The sequence below is a fragment of the Camelus dromedarius genome, chromosome X, assembly GCF_036321535.1.
Source record: "Camelus dromedarius isolate mCamDro1 chromosome X, mCamDro1.pat, whole genome shotgun sequence".
NCBI classification, from domain to species: Eukaryota; Metazoa; Chordata; class Mammalia; order Artiodactyla; family Camelidae; genus Camelus; species Camelus dromedarius.
Genome location: NC_087472.1, coordinates 74,870,503 through 74,893,130, shown reverse-complemented (window position 1 = coordinate 74,893,130; position 22,628 = coordinate 74,870,503). Strand labels below are relative to the sequence as shown.

The following is a 22,628-nucleotide window of genomic DNA, read 5'->3' as shown; positions in this document are numbered from 1 at the left end:
TCCAAAGAATACACTTCTGCTCAACAGCATATAAAATAGGGCTGCTAAAAATATTATACCATTAACCTTTAGACTTGCTTACTTGTCAACTAAAGGTAGTAAAACTGTGAGTACTTAGAAACAAAATAACAATAAAGAACCCCCCATGGGTTGCAGGCATAGGGTCTGATATTTAGGAAATCTTTAGTATTCTGCTAATTACCATTGACTTACATGTTCTGTGGTTAAATTTCCTTCTTGCTATCTCATTACCAAGCCTACATCCCTTTATAGAAAGATTAGGAAGTAATAAGGCCAGATGAGCACCAATTGAGGCTTGCCTACTAAAAGGGCTGATTATTCATCCCTAAATGCCTGTTATTATCTCAACTTCTTTCATTCTCAAGAAGGTCCAGTTCTCAAAACAAATTACATGGTCACCCAACTTCTAATGAAAAAAATATTGAGAAAGTAAAACTAGACAGCAACTTGAAGCATAAACTTAAGTTACCACCAAATAAAACAAAACCAAAAAACCAATTTACCCTAAAACTGTTCTTTTAGCAGCTAGTGTAGGAAGAACTGCTTCGAAGCCCAGTAAGATGCCAGATATATGTCCTAGGTATTTCACTGGCTTTCAACCAACATGTTCACCCTTAAGATAATTCTTACCTGTCCAACTCTGCAAGTGTGAACAAACATCATGATGTAGGCATGGGCAGCAGTGAGCGCATGCAGTAGAGGTGTGGCCTGAGCTGAAAGGGTAGCATCAGCAACATTGCCAGCACAAGCCAGTTCTCGCAACAACACTGAGCCCCCAGGGGACTCAATTGGGCGGTGTAAGGGCTCCAAGGAGGAGAGAATGGAGTCCAACTGAAGGAGACCCTCCTGAAGGACTTTGGGTTCATGTGACAGTGTCTGAAAAAAGAAGAGTAATTAAAGCATTAATGTACAATGAGCTTCATATGCATATGTCTTTAGCAGTCACAACAAAAGAAGTGTAAGACAAGTCTCACAAATTTCAGACCTGGCCCTGTCTCTCACCTGGTAAATATGGTGGAGCCAAAATATGAATGCAGGTATGACATATCTAAATGTCTCCTTCTAGAGCAACACATTATTTCTCATAAATGAGAGGCTTTCAAAACATGGTAAGCCAATCATATTTAAAAGATTGTGATGGCCAAACTGGAATACTGTTTGTTACAGCAAGGACTCCACGCTATAGGATTAACTTCAAATTCTGCTCAACAAGGGGCAAAGTTAGGCAAGGTTCCAAAGCATGGGAATGAACCACTATTACAAATGTTCTTCTCTTCCCACATTAAGAGAGACAATTCTAGGACAGGCACCAGCTAGGTATTTTCTTTTTCTGGAGACAACTCTAGGGCCCTTGTAATTTCTTTTTGAGTCTGCAGAAAAAATCTGACAATAAACACTATCACTTGCCATTCAAAGATAAGAGAACTCATTTGCCTTTCCTATGGCTTTAAATAAATCTATCCACTCTCATACAGTATCTTAGAGGTAGGACAGATGGAGTAGCCCTTTCCCCGCCTCTTATAAATAGCACTTAATATTTGTAAAAAGTAAAGCAAAGTAGAATATTAAATGCAGATATGTCACAACTATGGATCTTTCCAAGTCCTCAAGAAACTGGATTTCTGATTTTTATCAGAAATTACTTATCATTGCACAACCCAGCTAATACAGAAGCTTCACAGATTTAGTGCAACCCCTATAAAAATCCCAATGGTGTTTCTTTTGTTTTGTTTTTTTGCAGAAACAGAAAAATCTCTCTTAAAATTCATATAGATTCTCAAGGAAACCCAAATAGATATAAGAGAGAAACCCAAAAAGAACAAAGAGGTCTTATACCTCCAGTTTTGCAAACTTACCACAAAGCTACAGTAATCAAAAGTGCAGTACTGACATAAAGACAGACATCAAGACCAATGGAATGGAATAGAGAGCCCCCAAATAAATTCTTGCATATACGGTCAAATGATTTTTGGCAGTTGCCAGGACAAGGGTACAATAGGGAAACGACAGTCTTTTCAATAAATAGTACTGGGAAAATTGGATGTCCACATACAAAAGAATGAATTTGGACCTTACCTTACAACCATATAAAAAATTAACTCAAAACAGATCAAAGAGCTGAAACTACAAAACACCTAGAAAAAGCCATAGGATAAAAGCTGCATGACATCGGATTTGGCAATGATTTCTCAGATATGACACTAAAAGCACAGGCAATGAAAGTAAAACAACAATAAAACTGGTCTTCGTCAAAATTAAAACCTTTTTTTGCATCAAAGAACACTAACTATCAAAGGAGTGAAGGTAACCCATGGAATGGGAGAAGATAATCTGCAAATCACTTATCTGATAAAGGATTAATAACCAGAATATATTAAGAACTCTCACAACTCAACAACAAAAAACGAACAACCCTATTAAAAATGGGCAAAGGATCTGAACAGACATTTTTCCAAAGACAAAGATACATGAAAAGATGCTCAACATTGCTAATCAACAGAGAAATGAAAATCAAAACCATGAGATCTCACTTCACATCCATTAGATTGGCTAGTATAAAAAAAAAAAAACCCAGAAAATAACAAGTGTTGGTGAGGATGTGGAGAAACTGAACTCACGTGCATTGCTAGTTGGAATGCAATATGGTGGAGCTGCTGTGGAAAATATAGTATGGCAGTTCCTCAAAAAATTAAAAATAGAACTAACATGTGGATCAAGCAATCTTACTTGTGGGTAGATAATCAAAATAATTGAAGGCAGAGTCTCAAATATGATCTCACTTTAAAGTCAAACTCAGAATCAGAGTAGAATGGTGTTGCCAGGGGCTGGGGGGAACCGTGGACATGTTGGTCAAAGGGTACAAACTTTCATCTATAAGATGATTAAGTTCTGGAGATCTAATATACAGTGTGGTGACTATAGTTAATAATACTGTTATCATACACTTGAAATTTGCTAAGAGAGTAGATCATTAAGTGTTTCTACCACACACACAGAAGCAGAGTCTTGAAGAAATACTTGCACACCCATGTTTGTATCAGTACTATTCATAAAAGGTGAAGCAACTGAAATGTCTACTGATGAACAAATAGCTAAACAAAATGCAGTTTATACAAACACTAGACTATTACTATTATTCAGCCTTAAAAAAAGGAAATTCCGACATATGCTACAACATGGACGAATCTTGAGGACATTATGCTAAACACAATAAGCCAGCCACAGAAAGACAAATGTTATGAATTGCACTTATACGACGTAACTATAACAGTCAAAATTGAGAGACAGAAAGTAGAACGGTGGCTACCAGGGGCTGGTAGGGAGAGGGAAGTTGAAAGTTGTTGTTTAATGGGTACAGAATTTTAGTTTTGCAAGATGAATAGAGTTCTGGAGATAGGATGCACAACAATGTGATGGTACCACTAGTAAACTATACACTAAAATATGGTCAAAGTGATATCATGTTATGTCTATTTTACCACTATTTAAAATAAATAAAGACACTTCATTTTATGGAAAAATTTGAGCAATGAACTACAGGTCAATCATGCTTAAAATACATGACTATAAAGCCTAAGAAAGGAAAAAAAACTTACACGACTAAACAATATCATATTGTGTTAAAACCGAGCTCCAAAGCGTTCTTGAATATATACCTTCAATAAACTCACGTTAGAATTATATACCAAACCCAGGAACAAAGAACAAACACTTTGACTTTTCAATGAGAAATAACATGACACACTATTTATTAGTCACAAAATTCACTTGTAGTACATAACCACAAATTTCTTCATTATTTTTTTAGTTGAAGGGGAGACCACAGTAAAAACACGTATATAGAACTGATTTCTAAAAGAAATGAAAATATTTGGCCAGATGCTTCTTACCAATATGGATTTGCAGACACCTGCAACAGCCTGACAGGCTGCAGATGTGGGAAAGTCAATGGGCAGATTGGGAAGACCCAAAATGGTAACCAAAGGCAAGAGTCCTTTCTGATTCACAAATTCCTGGCAGTGGTCATCAGTTGTATTGTTGCTCAGAATAGATTCCACAAATTTCATCTAGGTAATGAAAATTAAAAAAAAAAAGTTAGTGCCTAACACTTGGAACTAAAATGCCAGCTTGGAATAAGGACAGGGATAACCTTGTAGTCATGAAATTAGTATTTTTTAGAATACCAAAAGCTCGGGTAAACAGGGATAGGTATATGATATGGCCCCTAAACATCCATAAAATAAGGAATAATTACAACTTTTTCCCAATCTACCTTTTCATCCACACCTAAAGTCATATAATTTGAGAACACAGAACAAGCTAAATGACTTGCTCAGGGCCATACCATGAATTAGTGGCAGAATCAGACCTAATCTTTTAATTTGCTCATTCAATGCTTCTTGCATGATAATGTGTTACCTCTCCCCTGGAAGCAAACATCATGGATACTTTCCTTCAAATGTACTTACAACAAAAATGAAACCTAAAACTGTGGAAGAGTGATTCAGACCAAATAATGCATTTTGTAAGGATAAGAAAGTAAAATGTGGGCAACAAACACATAAGCAAAAGAGAAACCATCTCTGGAAGTGCTTACTGGGCTAGAACAAATGCTAAGTGGGCTTCCCCTTACAGGTAAATAATTCTGGGAAAATTCAAACTTCACTTTTTCCTGTGCAACACACAAAGTTAAAAGAAAACATCACACTAATTTTTACTTTTATTTTTTGGTAGAAGAGAAGTTAGTGGGAAAAAATGGCAAATAACGGGGGGGGGGGGAATATATGTTGGACACATTCAAAGAACATAATACTGGATTGGCCTAACAAAGCCCACTCTCCTCCTGTTTGGATTCCAAAGGGGAATGAACAAAAAATTGGGAATACTGGCTAATTTTTGGAAAACCAGTCTCACAGAACAAGATCTGCATATCTTTCCTCACTGCTCCATACTTTAAGGGCCCCAGTGAAAATAAACACAAACCATCAGACTATTTGGTAACCCTACATTTTCCGAAAAGCACACACCTTTACTCAGTCTGCCCTATCGTTAATCTTACCACATTAAGGATGTAATCCATGAGGGGAATAGGAATACGTTCCTCTGTACCAACAACCCTGTTAAGGGAGAAAACAGTGAGTTACACAGAAATTCACAATACCAGTGCAAGAGAACAAAGTGAGGAAAAGGAAACAGCATGAAATGCTAGGCCTTTTTCTAAGTTAGACTTATAGCTCTTAGTATGTAGCACAGAAAAAAAAAAAAAAAGAGCTGAAATAATTCTGAGGTTAGCTTTCCCAGCCTGAGTACGTTGAGAGCACAAAAGGAAAAAGACCAAGCTTTCACAAACTCAGCATTTGTACATATCTCAAAAGAAATGATTCTATCTTAGGTATCTATAGAAGGAATTCATCAATATGCCAATATTAAGAATAAACAAGTTCAATTAAAAGACCATTTAAATATTTGAAGAAAGGAGTTATGCAACAAAACAAATACATAAACATCCTACCATAATACTGCATCAGATTTAAAGTTACAGAGAACAGGAAACAGAATTTAATTTTGTACAAATTCCATGCTTAAGATTGACAAGACATTCAGAACAAAGTTGGTCAAAGGTGAAGTCAATACCCAAGGCCTCTTTCTCTAACAATCTGTTCCCAAACTATCTCAAAATTGTGATCAGGTCTTTTGCTTCAGATGCTTCAGTGCTGTGCTTAAGATAAGAAGGCCGCAATAATGCCACAGTTGCAGAAAATGCAGTCTTTGGCCCAATGGCTACATCTTTGCTTTTCTAAGAAATAGAGAGAGAGGAAAAAAAATACCACAAAGTATACTGAAATGAAACAAAATCTACCTAAAAGATAAGCTCTAGGAAAGGACAAAACTTGAGTCAAATAAGGAGCATTTTACATATAGACCCTTGGAAGAAATCTGAAAGCGCAGAGACGGAAAAAAGGAGAGGCTGGGGGTGGGGAGAAGGCAGGAAATTGCCAAGAAACTAATAATTTTCATCTCTGAGCAAGATAAAATGTGAACAAAGATTTGCCAGGCATTAGGACATTGGCAGCAAAATGGAGGCTAGGCAACAGGCAAAGAGAATGGAGAGAAATGTTGAATGGCTTCAGAGATATCCAGAGCTAGGGCTTGGATAGGATGTTGTGTGTAACATGCTCAATGAAGAATCTGGAGAAGAACTTTGCACAAAGGGAGGACCTAAAAGCCAGAAGTGAAATGATTCCATGGGAAGACTATAAGCCTTCCCCTGACTGTAAAGTTCCCTCTCAGAACCACTGCAGCACTCCCAGATACTTACAGCAATTATCTACGCCAGCACAACTGTGCCTCCTTGGGAAGAACCCAGAGATCCACCTCTACTGCTAAGGAATATGGGTGCGGCAGAAGCCCAAGAAGACACCTGCCCCTTTGCAGAAGTCAAATATAATGGTAAAGAACCAAAGCACTATCATGAACTGGGACCCAGGTACTTCCTTCATTTGCTAGATAGAAGTAGAGGAGAACAAGAGAGAAAACAAACGAACAGTGGTTCTTAATCGAACTCCAAGAACAAACTTGTTTAGTAACCACTTTTCTTCCTACCCTCATCTTTTTGGCTTCCAAACTCAAGATACCATACAGGAACAGTAAAAATGATCAATTCTCTCCAGTAGAAATCCCCCTACCAACTGGCTTTAAGAGAAGTCATTCTAATAATCCTAACCTCAAATGGAACTTTGACCTTCAGCATCTTTTCAACAATGAAAGACTGAATATTCCCATGACAAATTAAACAATTTATCTTAAATATCAAATTAAAAACTTCTGCCTCACTCCCTTTTTTAAAACATACACACATTCCTAAACTTAATATTACTCTGGTCAGTTTTACATGTATATTTATGGTGCTGGAGCCCTTAATCAGACTTAGAGGAGGATTCCAAGTGAATGCCATAGTACATGGATATAGGACAACAGATCTCATGGGTTTTTTTGGTGGGGGGTGGAGGGGTGAGTGGGAAAATCAGGTCTTTCTTCCTGTTCTTGAGGAGACATAGTTGCCCTTGAGCAGAGGAGCCCTCCCAGTGGGCCACAATTCAGGGAACAACTACTTCTCTGCATTTGCTACCTTTAAAGCCCAGACAGTTGCTACTCAAGTTCCAAAGACCACATAAATTTATATAAATCATTTCTTCCAAGTTGTTCAGGATAGGCCATTAGGTTAAGCAAAGTAAATGGAATCAACCACAAAAATAAACCGTGGTGCCCCAACTAAAAACCTTGGTTACTTACTGGCAAATATATACATCTCCAGCAGTATCAGTTTTCCTTAGATCAAACAATTTAGGAGGTCAAAAAATAAAGAGGCCAAAATATAAGTATTTACAGAACTGCTTGTGGCGAATGTCTTCAAACGTGGAACAGAATTCCATGTATTTGGGGTAGACTGTAGTGCCTAAGTTTCCTTATTCCAGCTCTCTAGCACAAAGCCATGTGTCTCAAGATCAAATACAAAAAATTTTTTTTTCAAATGCTAGCTGCTGATTTTTGGGGGGCAGGGGGAATCAAGGGAGAAGAACACTATCTTTTAGCCTGGAAAAAACTGGGAACTCAAAAGTTCATCAACAGGAGAATGGATAAACACTGTAGTATATTCATACGATAGAGTAACATGGATGAATCTCAAGAACAAGCTATGGAACAGAAACCATAGATAAGAAAGTACATACATTAGGTATGATACACATATAATACTCCATTTCTTTTATTTACATGATGTTCCAAAATAGGCAAACTTATCCTATGAATGACAGAAATAAGATATATAGCTGTCTTACTTTAGGGTAGGGAAACAGGAAACTTAGAATCTGTAGTTTACTGTACAGAAATTATACTCCAATAAAAAATATTGGAAAAAACTTACACTCATGTGCACTTAAGGCACTGGAAAACAGATGAGGGCATGGGAGACAAAAATTTGTTTGGGCATCCCATTGAAGAATTTTGCCTTGGGTGGGGAAGGGATACAATTAAAGAGTTTTGGGGAGAGGGGCGGCACATAACTGCAATTTTTCCTAAGCTACTTTCCATGTTGGCCAAAAGTACATAGTAACTCCCACCATAACAACTACCTGGGATAAGGAGATAAAAGAACTTTACCTTAAATAGATTGTGGCTTTCAAATGCAGGTGGAGTTGAGCTGCTTTCCTTTCCAGCCCTAATAATCCATGTAATGACCCAAATGAAGCTTGTGAAGGTAGCCGAAGTGGAAAACTATAATGTGTCAACATTTGTAAGACTCTTACATATGTTATGTGAATGAGGTGGTGAGGAACACCCAGACCATGTAGACTACAGAAAAACATCGATACCATGGAACAGCAACTACTACAGTCCTTTGCAGCTTAGAAGCTACATATGACTAATACTATGACAGAGTATTAATGCTGTGGGTCTAGATTTTTACTATTTCTTCATTTTTGTTTGTGCTTCATTAGATCCAGCCCCCTTGGCATTTAAGATTCAGGAAATCCTTAATGTAATGCTCTTGATTAACTCCATCAACCCACTAAATAAGCATTTATTGACTGATTACCTACTATATACAAAATGACTGGGATATCCTGTTGAATGAGATATTGTCTCTGCCTTAGAGAAGCATAGAGACTAGGGGGGAAGCCATCAGAATATATGAAAAATTTTAACAAAACTGTTAGGAGAACACAAAAGATCAACTTCCCCTCTGGAGGTAAAAGGAAAGGTTCCTTTAAGCATAAGACATTTGAGCTGGACTTGCAGGAATTTGGTAGATGGAAAAGAAGCAGCAAGATAATTTGGGGATCGGGATAAATACGGATAGAATAGTGACACATGATATCCCAAGAAAAGCATGGAGAGTGAAGACATACGAGGGCTTTAGAAAATGTCAATTCATCACGACAGCTTAAAATCTGGGCATGTTAGACAAAAGGTATTAGATGTCCAGGTAGAAAAGTTATATACAGATGAATGTACACAGCTTGACTCAAAACCACCACCACTATTCACATTTAAGAAATTCTTCCCTTGTTTGTAGCCAGGAAAGGGAACCCCAGCCCAGCAGGTTGGCTGACAATTAAGGGTGTGGCAATGAAGCACTAGGATCTGACTCCTTTGCAAATAAACTCTTGCTTTCTTTCAGGGTATCTTCCTTCTCCAGAAAGAGAACATTTAATTTAAAACAGAAGATGCTGCTAGACGAAGGCAGGTTTGCCTTCTCAGACAAGGGTAATACATCTGCCTAAGAAAGCAACATTACTTAGTAGTTAATGCCTTTCCTTCAAAAAAAACCCTCATAGCAACAGACTCATTATTTTCTAGAGTTCCAGAAGGGCATACCTGTTTTGGTGTCTAGATCTCTGCTTCTGCTGTCTACTCCACCATAATCTTCTCAAGTTCCAAATCACCCTTTGAGATCAGCTCAAACCCATTTATATTCACCCCTAAAATGTTCATGCTTTTCTCAAAACTACTTATCTATACACCAAGAACACTTATTAAATGAGTGAATGTGACCGTCCAGAGGGATCACACCCACTTCTAGCATGAAAGTGATTAAGAGTTACAACTAAATAATTGCACTTCATCCCTTACACGCAAACACAGTAAGCTCAAAGAACCCAGTGGACTACCTACCAGTAATCTTTAAGCTCACTCCATCCCTATCTCACCATCCAGGTAATCAATTTTAATGTAGAACAAACCTCAAATAAATGGAAATTAGAAGGAAAATTTACTGAGCCTGGTTATAATCATACAGGAGTACATTCCAAAGCCTTCTGATTTATCTGGAATGAACAGGTATTAATCAAATGACAAAAATAAAGACCAACCAACAACAAATCCCAGTATCTCTTAAGAACTTCTTAGGAGACAGCTTCAAAAGTGCCATGTGTTTCATATGTGCTTCCTTATGGAAAACAATCAAGCAGTTGATGACGTGGAATACCAAATCAACAAAGGGAAAATAAATCCTGAGGAAGGCCCTTGAACTTAATATACTGAATTCTGATTCAATCTCATGAACAGTTTTAAGAAAGATAGCTTGCTAAGGCAACCAAAACAATTAGAAACACCAAAGCACAAATGACACACAAAGGTCAAACAAAGAAAAACTACACACATGTAGGGCCAGAAGAACCTTACAACTGGATCTAATCCAATTCCCTCATTTTTATAGACGAAAACGACATGCTCAATATCACAAGGCTAGAGAACCTGTCTTGTGAACACTTACTGCTGATTAGGCTCAGTTTCATTCTGCTGGGCAGAATTAAAGCTCTGCATGGCCTGTACTTCCTCTTCCTCCTCATCCTCACTAGAGGCCTCTTCTGCAGCATGATTAGACCTTGGGGGAGGAGCAGTGGCAGTGCCATCTGCCTTCTGGATTGATGGCTTCTGACAGATGTATTTAGGGTCTCTTCCAAGGTTACAGATTTCCTCAAGTAACTGAAAGGCACAGGAAGTAAGATTATTTATCAGTAATTAAGGAACAGGGGGATGACTAACATTTTTGGAGCACTTTCTATGTGCTATACAAAGAAATGCCAAAACATTTTATGTACATGTTATATACACCATTCCTGGTGTGTAGTCATTAATTTCACTTTACAAAACAAGGAAACTGAAGTCTTGTGAAGTTAAATAATATCTTCAGGGTCACATGGCTGTTAAGTGATTGACTGATCTGATTCCATGTTCTGATTCACCAAGCACCAGTAACTCATATACTAGTTTCAACAATCTTAAGAGGCAAGACAGGGCTAGTACATGTGAAAAAAAAAAAACAAACCCAAACTAAAACCCAAAAAATCAAGCAACAAAGATCAGAAATGGCAATATGCTTTTACAAACAGAAGCTAAGCCTTGGCAACTTCCTAATATTCTATATAAGACAGCAATATTTAAGTGACTTTTGGGGAGGGTGAAGGGGGGAGACTAACCCAAGGACTTGGATAAAATGAGGCAGACATAATCCTCTTATAGGCATAGTCCAAGAATCTAAATGACCTCCAGTAGGCCAAACCTTCTCCTAAAAACTCCCACTTCACTGCTCTCTCATGCCCATGGTCAAAGCCATATCACTTCCCACCTTAATGATCGCAGTCGTTGCATCTGTTTTGAGGGTGGGCTGATGTCTCATGAGCTCATCAACAGCACTCCCCAGGTTGGATGCAGTATCCCCTTTAAAGCAAAAAATGGAACTGTCAGAAAGACTGAAGAAGACAGAGCTTGAGCTATTTTCTGTGCCAATGTAAGAAGGAAAGAAGAAATTGAGCTGGTTGTTATGATTTTCTAATGTCATGCTTTCTTGAACGAAATCACACCAACTTCTGCAACCAAACCACTGGGAAGGAAGAAGGAAACTTATCAGTCTAGTAAACATATTTTAAAGTGTGTACTACATTCCATCCTAATAATCTTTACTGTCAGGGTCTGAACTAGCACTGTCAGGTGAGAAAAGAAGCATAAGCCATTAATCCTCTGATTGCCCCAGTAACGAATGATAGTGGCTAGAATGCTACAGTGGTAGCTGAAAGCACAAAGCACATTCTTGAAAACTCGATTTTTTCTGGAGTCCTACCTTCTTGCTATGCTTCAATGATCTGCTCTCAAATACACTGAGAAGGAAATCTATTCATTTGTGACTGACTATCTTAGGGACTTGGATATTAGAACACAGGACTGTGAGGATCATCATCTTGTGACTGTTGATCTGTATGTGTGACTCCATATCTCCTATTGCTGTAAATGGTGGACCTGAAAGTCTCCTGCTGGTACTCTAATACCTATTTCTCACCAGCACCATGAAAGTACATTTAATAGTGAATTGTTGAGAAGCAAGGAAATATATTATGAATTACCTGTAATAGAATGTACAGTGATAAATGCCATTAAGCTTAGCACACCTAGCCAGAGAAATGAAGTGAAATCAAGGAAGGGTTTCCTTGCCAGTAGGTGGCTTGATAATCACCTAAACCTTGGCACAACAGCAAACCAATTATTTATAATAAGATAAATCCCTGGTGATTTACCAAGAGGATCAGAACTCCTCCTCCTCCGCATTGCTGGGAGGTAATCTGGAGACAGAAGAACTTTGAAGAGACGTTCAAAAGGCTGACATTGTACAAATGACTGAAGACCTCGGGCATTCAAGCAGAGTGCACTGAATACATTTGGGAGAGAGCCAAGGACTTCACGGGTAGCAGGAACCTAGGGAGAAGATAAAGTGAGCTTGAAGACATCTGAAAGAGTCCACGTGTAGACATTAGGAGACTGGCCAGGGGTACTGCACAGAGATAAAAAGGATCCTGATAACCAGGTCTCAATTAGTTTCAATACTACACAAAGTAGATAAGAGAGGATTTTCATGCCATAAGACTGCTTTTCAAGTCTATGTGTATTCATGTTTCTGTATTTTGTTTTCACAAACAAAATAAGGGGTATGCATGGAGCATTTTTTACAGAGCAGCAGAAAGAACTCACATCTTTGATGAGCAGTGCATGCAGCATGACATCAGTCAATCCATTGTCCTGGAGTGAGGAAAGCAGTGATGGTTCTTGAAATACAAACACAGTCACCACTTCAGTAGCTAAAAAAAAAAGATGAGAAATATAAGAAACTTAGGGAAAAACTCCAAAGGCTCAAACAAAACAAAAAAGAGAACTTAATGTACAAGAATTTAATGCACGTGCTTACTATGAAATAAAAGTTCTTAATAATGCTTATCAGAGATTGATCACTATTAGGAATTTAGTGACTTATCCTTTAAGATTTGTATGGGGCAATGTACAGGCATGACAATTATAGTCAATAATACTGGACTGAGTAGTAGAAATAGCTAAAAGAGTAGATTTCAGGTGCTCTCATCACATTAAAAAAGGTTAACTATGTGAGGAGATAATGTGTTAGTTTGTTATCTTATTAGCTTGACTACAGAAATCATTTCACTATGTATATCAGATCATGTTGTACACCTTAAATATATACAATTAAATATATATATAAATAAAACCTTCCAAATTTAAGATTTTTATGAGCATATTTATGAGTGAGGTTAACTTGTTTTTTCAATTGTAATATGTACCATATAACCTCCTTTATCTTTCCTTTGTCACTGCAACTCATTCAATTTGAATGGCTGCATACTGTTCCACTAAATACATATATCACCATATATATAAACCAGTCCATAATGGTGAGAATTGATAAACCTAAATATATATCTTTTTTTGTCTGCTTAAGCAGGAAAAAAACACAAGATGGGTATGTATGGGTATGCTGGGTTAAAGTGAATGTAAACCTACTGATGAAATGGACAAAATGTCTTCTAAAAAGCCCTTTCAGCAACTTTAAAATACCATCAGCAATGTGAAGAGCCCTTGGGTATTAATCTGATCAATTTTTGACAACATTTAGAAATGCACCATAAAACTACTATCAATGCTTCTAGAACATGGCAAAAACTCTACTCAGAGGGAACAATACAGCATTAATTAAAAAGTAACCAAAATCGAAGCTAGAAGAAATCAACAGAAAAAGCAGAATTTAGTGAAACTATAAGCAAAAAGCACAAATAAGTAAAACCAGTAAGCAGTCCTCTGAAAAGACTGAAAAAGTTTACAAACTTATGGGAAATCAAATAAAGAGAGTAATACACATTAGCAATGAAAACAGGATTTAACTGGATACAGAACAAAAAATTATTTTATAAACTATGTTAACAATGAAATGCAATGCTTTTTAAAGAAAATGTCGTAAAAACTGACCCTCAAAAAATGATAGCAGGGGGAGGGTATAGCTCAGTGCCTAGCACGCACAAGGTCCTGGGTTCAATCCCCAGCACCTCCATGGAAAAAAAAAAGGAAATAAGTAAACCTAATTACCTCCTCTTGCCAAAAACAAAACAAAACAAAAAAACCCAACAACAACAAAACAAAAAACTGGATTTTCTGGTCAAGATGGAGTGGTAGGACCACGACCTCGCCTCTCCTCCTGACTATAACGAAACCACAACTGACTGGTAGACAACCATTGAAAAGAACACTGGAACCTAGCAAAGAAGATCATCTTCAAATGCAAACATAAAGAAGGAACCACAGCAGGACAGTAGGAGGGGGTGTGCTTGATATATAATTGGGCCCCATTACCCCCCAGGTAGGTGACCCACAGACTGAAAAATAATTAAGTTGCAAAGTCCCTCCCACAGGAGTGAGAGTTCTTAGCCCCACGTTAGGCTCCCCAGCCCCAGGTTCTCATACGGGGAGGAAGAGGAGATCCCAGGACATCTGGTTTTGAAGGCCAGTGGGGCTTAAGTCCAGGAGCCCCCTGGGACTGGGGGAAACAGTGACTTCACTTTCTTGGGAAGCGTACACAGAATCTCACGTGCACCAGGTCCAAAGGCAGAGGCAGTGATTTCACAGGAACCTGGGCCAGACCTGCCTGCTGGTTTTAGAGTCTCCTGGGGATGTGGGAGATGGCTGCAGCTCACCCAGGGGACATAAAAGCTGGTGGTGGACATTCCGGCAGTGTTGATCTACATGCGCTTTCCTGGAGGCTGACATCTTGATTGGATCATTAGCACCAAGAACTAGCCCCACCCAACAGCCTGTAGGAAAGTCTCAGGCCAAACAACATACAGGTGGGAACACAGCCACACCCATCAGCACACTTCCTAAGCCACATAGGCCTCTAGACAAGTCCCTATCCACTGGAGGTCCAGGACTAAGCTTCACCCACCAGTGGGCAGGCACCAGCTCATCCTGCCAGGAAACCTGCATAAGCGTCTAGTCCAGTCTCATCCACCAGGTGCAGATACCAGAAATAAGAAAACAACAATCCCAAAGCCTGTGGAAGGAATCCACAAACAAAGGCCAGACTCTACATTAGGACTGGCTGGACCCTGGTCCTTGGTTGACAAGAGAGAAGTGTACTGCTGCGATGCACAAGACATCTCCCACAGAGGGTCACCTCTCCAAGGTTGAGAAAAGTAACTAACTTACCTAAAAATACAAACAGAAAGATAAATATGAGTTGGCAAAGGAATATCTCCCAGGCCGAGGCACAAGATAAAATCCCAGAAGAAGAAATATGTGATGAGGAGATAGGCAATTTACCTGAGACTTTAAAGTAATGATGGCGAAAATGTTCAGAGAACTCGAGAAGTACAGATGCACAGAGTGAAGTTTTTAGCAAAGAGTTGGAAAATATAAAGAATACCCAAACAGAGTTGAAGAATAAAATCACTGAAATGAATAACACACTAGAAGGAACCAAGAATAGACTAAATGAGGCAAAAGAACAGATCGATGAGCTAGAAGACAAATTAGTGGAAATCACTACCACAGAACAGAAAAAAGAAAAAAGAATGAAAAGAAACAAGGACAGTTTAAGAGAACTCTGGGACAACATGAAGCATAGTAATATTTGCATTACAGCGGTCTCAGAAAGAGAAGAGAGAGAGAAAGGACCTGAGAATATTTTTGAAGAGATAATAACTGAAAACCTTCCCAACTTGGGAAAGGAAACAGTCAACCAAATCCAGGAAGTGCAAAGTTCCACACAGGATCAACCCAAAGAGGAACACACCAAGGCACATAGTCATCAAATTGACAAAAATTAAGGATAAGGAGAAAATATTAAAATTAGGAGGAGAAAAGCAACAAATAACATACAAGGGAACTCCCATAAGGTGATCAGCTAATTTTTCAGCAGAAATTCCACAGGCCATAAGGGAGTGGTGCAATATATTTAAAGTGATAAAAGGGGAAAACTTACAACCAAGAATACTCTATCCAGCAAGGTTCTCATTCAGATTTGATGGAGAAATCAAAAGCTTCACAGATAAACAAAAGCTAAAAGAAGTCAGCACCAGCAAACCAGCTTTACAACAAATGTTAAAGGAACTTCTCTAGTCATCAAACCACAAGAAAAGAGAACAAAAAGGAAAGAGAGAAAAAAAAAAACCTAGAAAAGATTGTTTTGGCAGTTCGGGATCTTTTTTGGTTCTACACAAATTTTGGGATTGTATGTTCTAGTTCTGTGAAAAATGTGAGGACTTTGACAGAGGCTGCACTGAATCTGTAGATTGCTTTGGGCAGTACAGCCATTTTGATAATGTGGACTCTTCCAAGAGCACAAGATATCTTTCCATTTCTTTGTATCACCTTCAATTTCCTTCATCAATGTTTTACAGTTTTTAGAGTATAGGTAACCCCCTTGGTTAAGTTTATTTCTAGGTATTTTGTTCTTTTTGATGCAATAGAAATGTTTATGCCAGTTACAAAATTCTGGTTTTTGAAGCGGAAAAAAGAAGTGAATGAAGGTCTGCAAATGCAAAATATCCTTCTTATGGGTGAGCTGTATTCCACTACATATATACACTGCATCTTCTTTATCCATTCATCTATTGATGTGCACTTACGATGCTTCCATATATTAGCAATTATAAATAATGTTGCTGTTCACAGCAGGGTGTATGTATCTTTGTGAATTAATTCTTATTTTGTGGTTGGCTTTATTCCTTTGATAACTATGTAAGTTTTAAAAAAAAGCTAAAGCTCTAAACATTCTTAGAAACAATGAACAGTACATATATGTAAATTTAAAAATATGTGCAGTATATTATGTATATATTTGCATGCAATACATTGTATATGCACAAACTGTAACAATCCTACCTAATAAAACTGAAAAATAAACAAACAAAAAACAAAACAAAACAAAAAACTACCAAGTAACAGAAAGGAACCAAGCCAAACAGTTTTAAATGTGTTATTAAACCTTCTAGGGGCAATTAAACAAGACTTCTTAACTCATTTAATGAGATTTTTAAAACTTTGATTTTAGGCTGCTCCTCTCGCTCCCTTCTCTTTGGAGACGGCCCCCACTCTGTCTATGGAGTGTGTATCTACTTTTATTCTAACCCGAGCACCCAACCTCCACACCTCGTGGCCTTTCTCTCATCTTCTAAAACAGCCTACACTCTATGTACTATGTATCTCTCTAAATTAATCTACCTTTAGTCAAAAAACAGAAGAAAACAAACAAACAAACAAAACCTTTGATTTTAAAACCTGACAAAGGTGCATGCACATACAATATCCATAGACCATGTATAAAAAAACTTGTAATACAGATACCTGAGATCTAAAAGAAATCAGGATTTTCAGTTCAAGACTGAAACAGAGCACCTCTCATCTATTGCAAATGCCACTGAAATGGCAGATATATGACAATTAGTGGGACCGACAGTTGTTAATGGTTTTTGTGATTTCTGATAGCTATAAACTTATGGAAAATTTAAGTCCTTTTCCGGGTTTCTACTGGTATTTGACAGACCCCTCCATAGATTTTCATCTGTGCAAATGTCTAAATTCTAAGGAGCTACTAAAATTGAGTATTCATAAACTGAAATTAGTGTTTATTAGAGATTACTAAGACATTCAATCTGTTATTTTAAGGAGGTCTAACTATAATGCTATGTCATAATGCTACTGTGCAACAGGGATAGTTTAAACCCTCTTTTAGAATTAACAGATGATTAAGAATTAGAGTTCTAAAAAGGATACACAAAAACTAATTAGCTCCAGATGGGACTAACCAACTAATTCCTAAAAGAGCTACAATAACTCTCAAAAATTTATGATTAAAATAAAATTCTAGAATCCACTAACTCCATAAAATAGCAATAATCTGTTAAGACATACAGTCTCTTAAAAATAAGGAAATAGCTGGCAATTAAAAACATATATAAAAAAATAAAAAATTTGATAATGCAATAGGCATCTTGAAAGATTACACAGAGAAATTCTCTCAGAAAATGACATGAGAGCAATATGGCAGTCTTATTAGCCACACAGTAGGGTTTCCAGAAGAGAATATGCAAGTTAAAAGGAATTTTCCTGAAGCAGGAAAAAATATTCAGAGTTTTAAAAGGGCCTAACCAAGTGCTATGAGGGAACACTGAAAAGAAATAGAACTAAATACATCCTGGTAAAATTTGTGAGCTTCAAGGATAAAGAGAAAATTAAGTTACCTACAAAGGATCAAGAATCAGTTTAACATGATGGTTATCTACAATATGTAACATAAAAGGACAATGGAGAAACACCCACAAAATTCTGAAAGAAAAGGAAGTATCACCCTAAAAATTACCTAAAGATGTAGTCCAACAAAATTTAAAAATGAATCAAAGAGAAGGAAAAGTCAAGGATTACTAAAAAAGAGAAAACAAAGAGAATGCTGAAAAAGAAGTGAAGGCAGGCTAAAGGTCTTATTTTGTCCAGTTTAGCAGAAGACAGGATAAGAAATTTTAAGTTTAGATGTTGATAAAATATAAGGATAATCGTTACAAAAAAGGCATTAAGAAAATTAATGTAAGATTCAGAATATGAAAAAAAGCACTAACATAAAACACAAGACTTCAGAAAAAAGAAAAACAAACACACTAGAGATCACAAAAATTATGTCTCCTATAATAAACGGGCACCTCCAGCATGCCAAGGCCTGTAGACCACAGGTCTGAAAATATCATGGAACGTTCTGGCTCTCATTGGCCTGGCAATGCCTCATTTGCTTGGCCTGCATCTGGGATTCTACCACTCCAGCTCAATTCCAAACTCCCTGGGCTCTTTTTTGCCCATGCTGTCACCTCACTTGTTTGGGGTATTCAATCAGCTCAGCTTTCTTGTAAGAAATTATACTCACAACTCCTGTTGGAGACAATGGAATATTGATTTTCAGTCACTTTTGTAATTATTTCTCAAATGCATAAAACTTTCCATCGAAGTCTTGGCGCTAGGCCAGGACTCCCATCAATCGAGCATCCTAGATGATTTCAACATACTTGATAGTGCCACCCTCGATGCTGATACCCACAAATGTTTTAACTGTCCCTAAACTGCTGCCACATCACTCATAACAACTCCAAGGCCCCATGAGCTAAGATTTCCCCTCATACACTTGGCATCAATCACCATCTTTGGTGTAATAGGCACAAGTTTAAGTATTTTCAGTTCTGTAACAGGCTCATCTCATAGAGGCTGCCCAGACAACAGCATAACTCCTGGCCAAACACATAAACCAAACAACTCAAGACTTAGAATCCCTCATTGAGGGAGGCCATGTGGTTGCTATGATAATTGGTAACAGATTAGCATTAAACTACCTACTGTGCATTTCAAGGTGGAGCTTGTGCCTTAAAGAGGACCTCCTGCTGCATGTGGGTTAATATAGGAAAGGTATCCAGAATAGTTTAACAAATAGAACAACAAACCAAAACAGTCAATTATATTACTCCAAGAGATTCTCAGATCCCCATTAATTTCTTTCCCTTGTTGTCGTCTGCCTGGGGTGAAAGGCTCTACACTATCATTTATGGAGCTAAATTAATAATTGCTGGACTGATTATTTTGGGTTGGCTTTCTAAATTTGGTCCCTCTGAAGTATAAGTTTATTTACAGGAAACCTGGGAGGTTGTTATGATAATTCAAATGCCAGGGATGAATTAAAACTTTACAGAAGGAATTTTGACCTCCATTGATGTTTGCTTTTGTGCTCTAAGTCCTGCTTTCTGCATCATCCTGAGAGGGGTCACCTGCTCCTCACCCCTACCCTAACAAGCACATATATCCTCTTGCTGCCTCTTTTAAACTTCTCCTTCATAAAAAAAGGCCTGTGCACTCGCAGTTTCTCTGTTCTGGGCTTTCTTCCAGAGATAGATAGATAGAGATAGAGAGAGAGGGGGCCATCTTTCCCTGCCCCTTGACTTGGGACTTCTCCAACCGTGTAACAAATCTTTCTTTGACCATACCAAAAGACTAATGTCATGAGTTTTTCCACCTGAAAACTAACCTTGAAAGAGAGTCTCTCCATGTCAAGATGGAGCTGCTATAACACAAGGAACATTTCCTCAACCTGATCAAGAGGAACAAATATTCAACACAAAATCTTCTGCTAACCTCAAACTTAGTGGTGAAATACTGAAGCTTTTCCTTCTGTCAGGAACAAAGCAAAGAAGCCCATTCTCACCACTTCTATTTAGCAGTGAACTGGAAATTTTTGCCAGTGTAGTAAGACAAAAATTTTTTAAAAATTAAAACAAAAAATAGAAAGCATAAAGATTATAAAAAAGTAGAACTATGTGCAGACTATGTAGAGCATCTTAATCAACAAATCAATTATGAACTACTAATTTAGCAAGGTCACAGGATACAAAGCTAATATACAAAAACCCTATATTGCTTCAACAAGGGAGTTAAGTATCTAAGTTTGAGTAGCTCAAACGACTCCCTCCAGACACCCCAAAATATTAAAAAAAATGCACGCTACTGATACAAAGAGGCTTTCTTTATTTTTATACCTCCCACTAAATTCTTTACAGTTTTAAGGATAATTTTAGAAACCTACATATCTTATGTATTATCCTGTTTATGTATGGCACTCAGTAAGTGCCAGTTAATAAAAACAAGATTTTAATAGCAGCAATACTCAACATAGTGATAATGTCAAAATGCAAGGATATCTATAAATAACTGTAAAGTACCCACAGATTCCAAAAACTGCATTTTTCTACAGTGAGAAACAATTTTCTATACTACAGCTTACAGGTCTGACATTCAACTCTAAGAATGGAAACCATTCTGACTGGATTTTCTAGACCAAGGTTAGGGACAACCATTGAATAAAGACATGTTTCTTATCACACTTGCAGCCTAAGTATAGTACAAAAAGCCAAATGTACAATAACAATACCTATTACAAATGATTCACAATATACTACAAATAGATGTCTACTGCAAACTGAATTCTGATCTTTATTTCATCACCAACTAGAAAGATACATAATCACACAGTGGACAAATGTGGATAGTAAAATCCTGCAAGGATATTAAAACACAAAGAACTCTGCCAGGTCATTCCAGCTTGGTATAAACAAGTAACAACTCCACTTACCTAGGAGAAAGAGTGATGGGCCATAGTATTCTGCATTGCTGATGATGTGTTTCAGGGAGGTAGGCAGAGAACCATCCATCACTAAGAGAAAAGGAAATATCAAGGAGAATATGATCAGACTGGGAGTATTTTGATGCGTGGGGATGATGGAGCAGTGTATTACACATACCACACTGTGGTTAAAAAAAAAGTCTATGTTGATTCCAATCTAATGGCCCTTACTTGTCTCCTCCTTATATTCTATTTATTCCTTGTCCATGCAATAACCTTTTAACAACAGTAAATCAAAGAAAAAAGACACAGAGAGACAGAGTCGGGTAGCAGGCTGGAAGTGAACACAAATTCAAAAGCTAGAAAAGGAAAAAAAATGAATCATTATGAAAATAGTTGAACAATCCTTGTATCTAGGAAAAGTGATACTAAAGGACTAACTAAAAGCTATTCAAAATGGCATGGCCTTTTCCTAAAAAGTATGAAAAGGACAAATCTCTGAGAGAGTCAAACACCCTTCCAGAAAGTATCTAGAATCAAATACCATGTCGTATGCCATCTGAGAAAGCAGGGTCTTGAATAGCCTTCTTGAGGAAATTCAACATGGATTTGAGAAGTGCTGCTCGTTGTGGAATACACTGGACTCCTGGCAAGGGAGAAAGAGGATTATACTGGGTTCACTGTTAGAACACAATGAGCAGATACATAAAACCAATTTTTAAGAGACCCATGTACCTACAGTAACACTAGCAGACATTTTAAGTGAGATCTCTGGGTGTTGGGAAGAATACTTACCTAAGCTTTGAAACTGGAAAAAAATAAATCACCAAGGACTACACAAAACTAATACTAAAACTAAAAGCCTAAAGTAAAAAAGAAAAATTATAAAGTAAAAAGATTAAAACTCTCTGAGCCTCAGTTCCTGTTTTGAATATTATCTGCCCTCAATCATGGCTGCTTTGAAAAAATAATCAATGTATGAATAGTTAGAAAACTATAAAATGCTGAGATAAATGTTAATATGAATAAATGAACACCAGAGTGGCAAAATAATACAGTTTTAAGAAGCAAACCTTCAAATGAACCACGTAAAGCTCCCCACAAAGCACTCTTTTTCACTAGTTTAGTAATTCACTCAGTGTGACAGGCTGTCTATCTATGTGTCTACGCACCAGGACGAGGGCCGGGGCCAGAGGAGATACTAGTGCTGCTGGAGCTTGATGCCCGTAACTCAACATCCAGCCGGTGTTCCATAGAGATGGAAGAACCAGGACTACTTTCCATAGTCACATCTGCAACTGAAGGAAAAGTTATGATAAATTAGATAGAAAAAAAGGCACCAACAAAAGGAATATTGCTTGAGACAATTTTTTCCATAAAGTGAGATGAATGATATCAAAATGCAGAAGGATTAGAATATTGAAACCCAAAATGAAAATACAGTTAACTACTGAACAATTTAAAGGTTAGGGGTGCCAACCCTCCATACAGTTGAAAATCTGCATGTAACTTTACAGTCAGCCCTACACATCTGAGGGTCCACATCAGTGGATTCAACCAAATGTGGATTGTGTAGTACTGTAGTACATATTCACTGAAAAAAATCCACTTATAAGTGGAC

The 22,628-nt window shown here is 37.5% G+C and overlaps 1 protein-coding gene across 10 annotated transcripts in view; it reads right to left on the bottom strand.

Moving 5' to 3' along the window:
* HUWE1 (HECT, UBA and WWE domain containing E3 ubiquitin protein ligase 1) overlaps nucleotides 1-22,628 on the bottom strand; it is a 138,825-nt gene that overhangs the window by 56,095 nt on the left and 60,102 nt on the right. For all 10 annotated transcript variants that reach the window (XM_031445133.2, XM_064483130.1, XM_064483128.1 and 7 more), the window contains 10 exons: nucleotides 22,180-22,305; nucleotides 21,552-21,653; nucleotides 21,017-21,097; nucleotides 12,547-12,653; nucleotides 12,096-12,273; nucleotides 11,153-11,244; nucleotides 10,298-10,509; nucleotides 5,081-5,138; nucleotides 3,912-4,088; nucleotides 652-897 (listed from right to left, as the gene is read on the bottom strand). In XM_031445133.2, coding sequence (XP_031300993.1) covers nucleotides 652-897; nucleotides 3,912-4,088; nucleotides 5,081-5,138; nucleotides 10,298-10,509; nucleotides 11,153-11,244; nucleotides 12,096-12,273; nucleotides 12,547-12,653; nucleotides 21,017-21,097; nucleotides 21,552-21,653; nucleotides 22,180-22,305 — 1,379 coding nt within the window. The remainder of the gene's footprint in view (nucleotides 1-651; nucleotides 898-3,911; nucleotides 4,089-5,080; nucleotides 5,139-10,297; nucleotides 10,510-11,152; nucleotides 11,245-12,095; nucleotides 12,274-12,546; nucleotides 12,654-21,016; nucleotides 21,098-21,551; nucleotides 21,654-22,179; nucleotides 22,306-22,628) is intronic.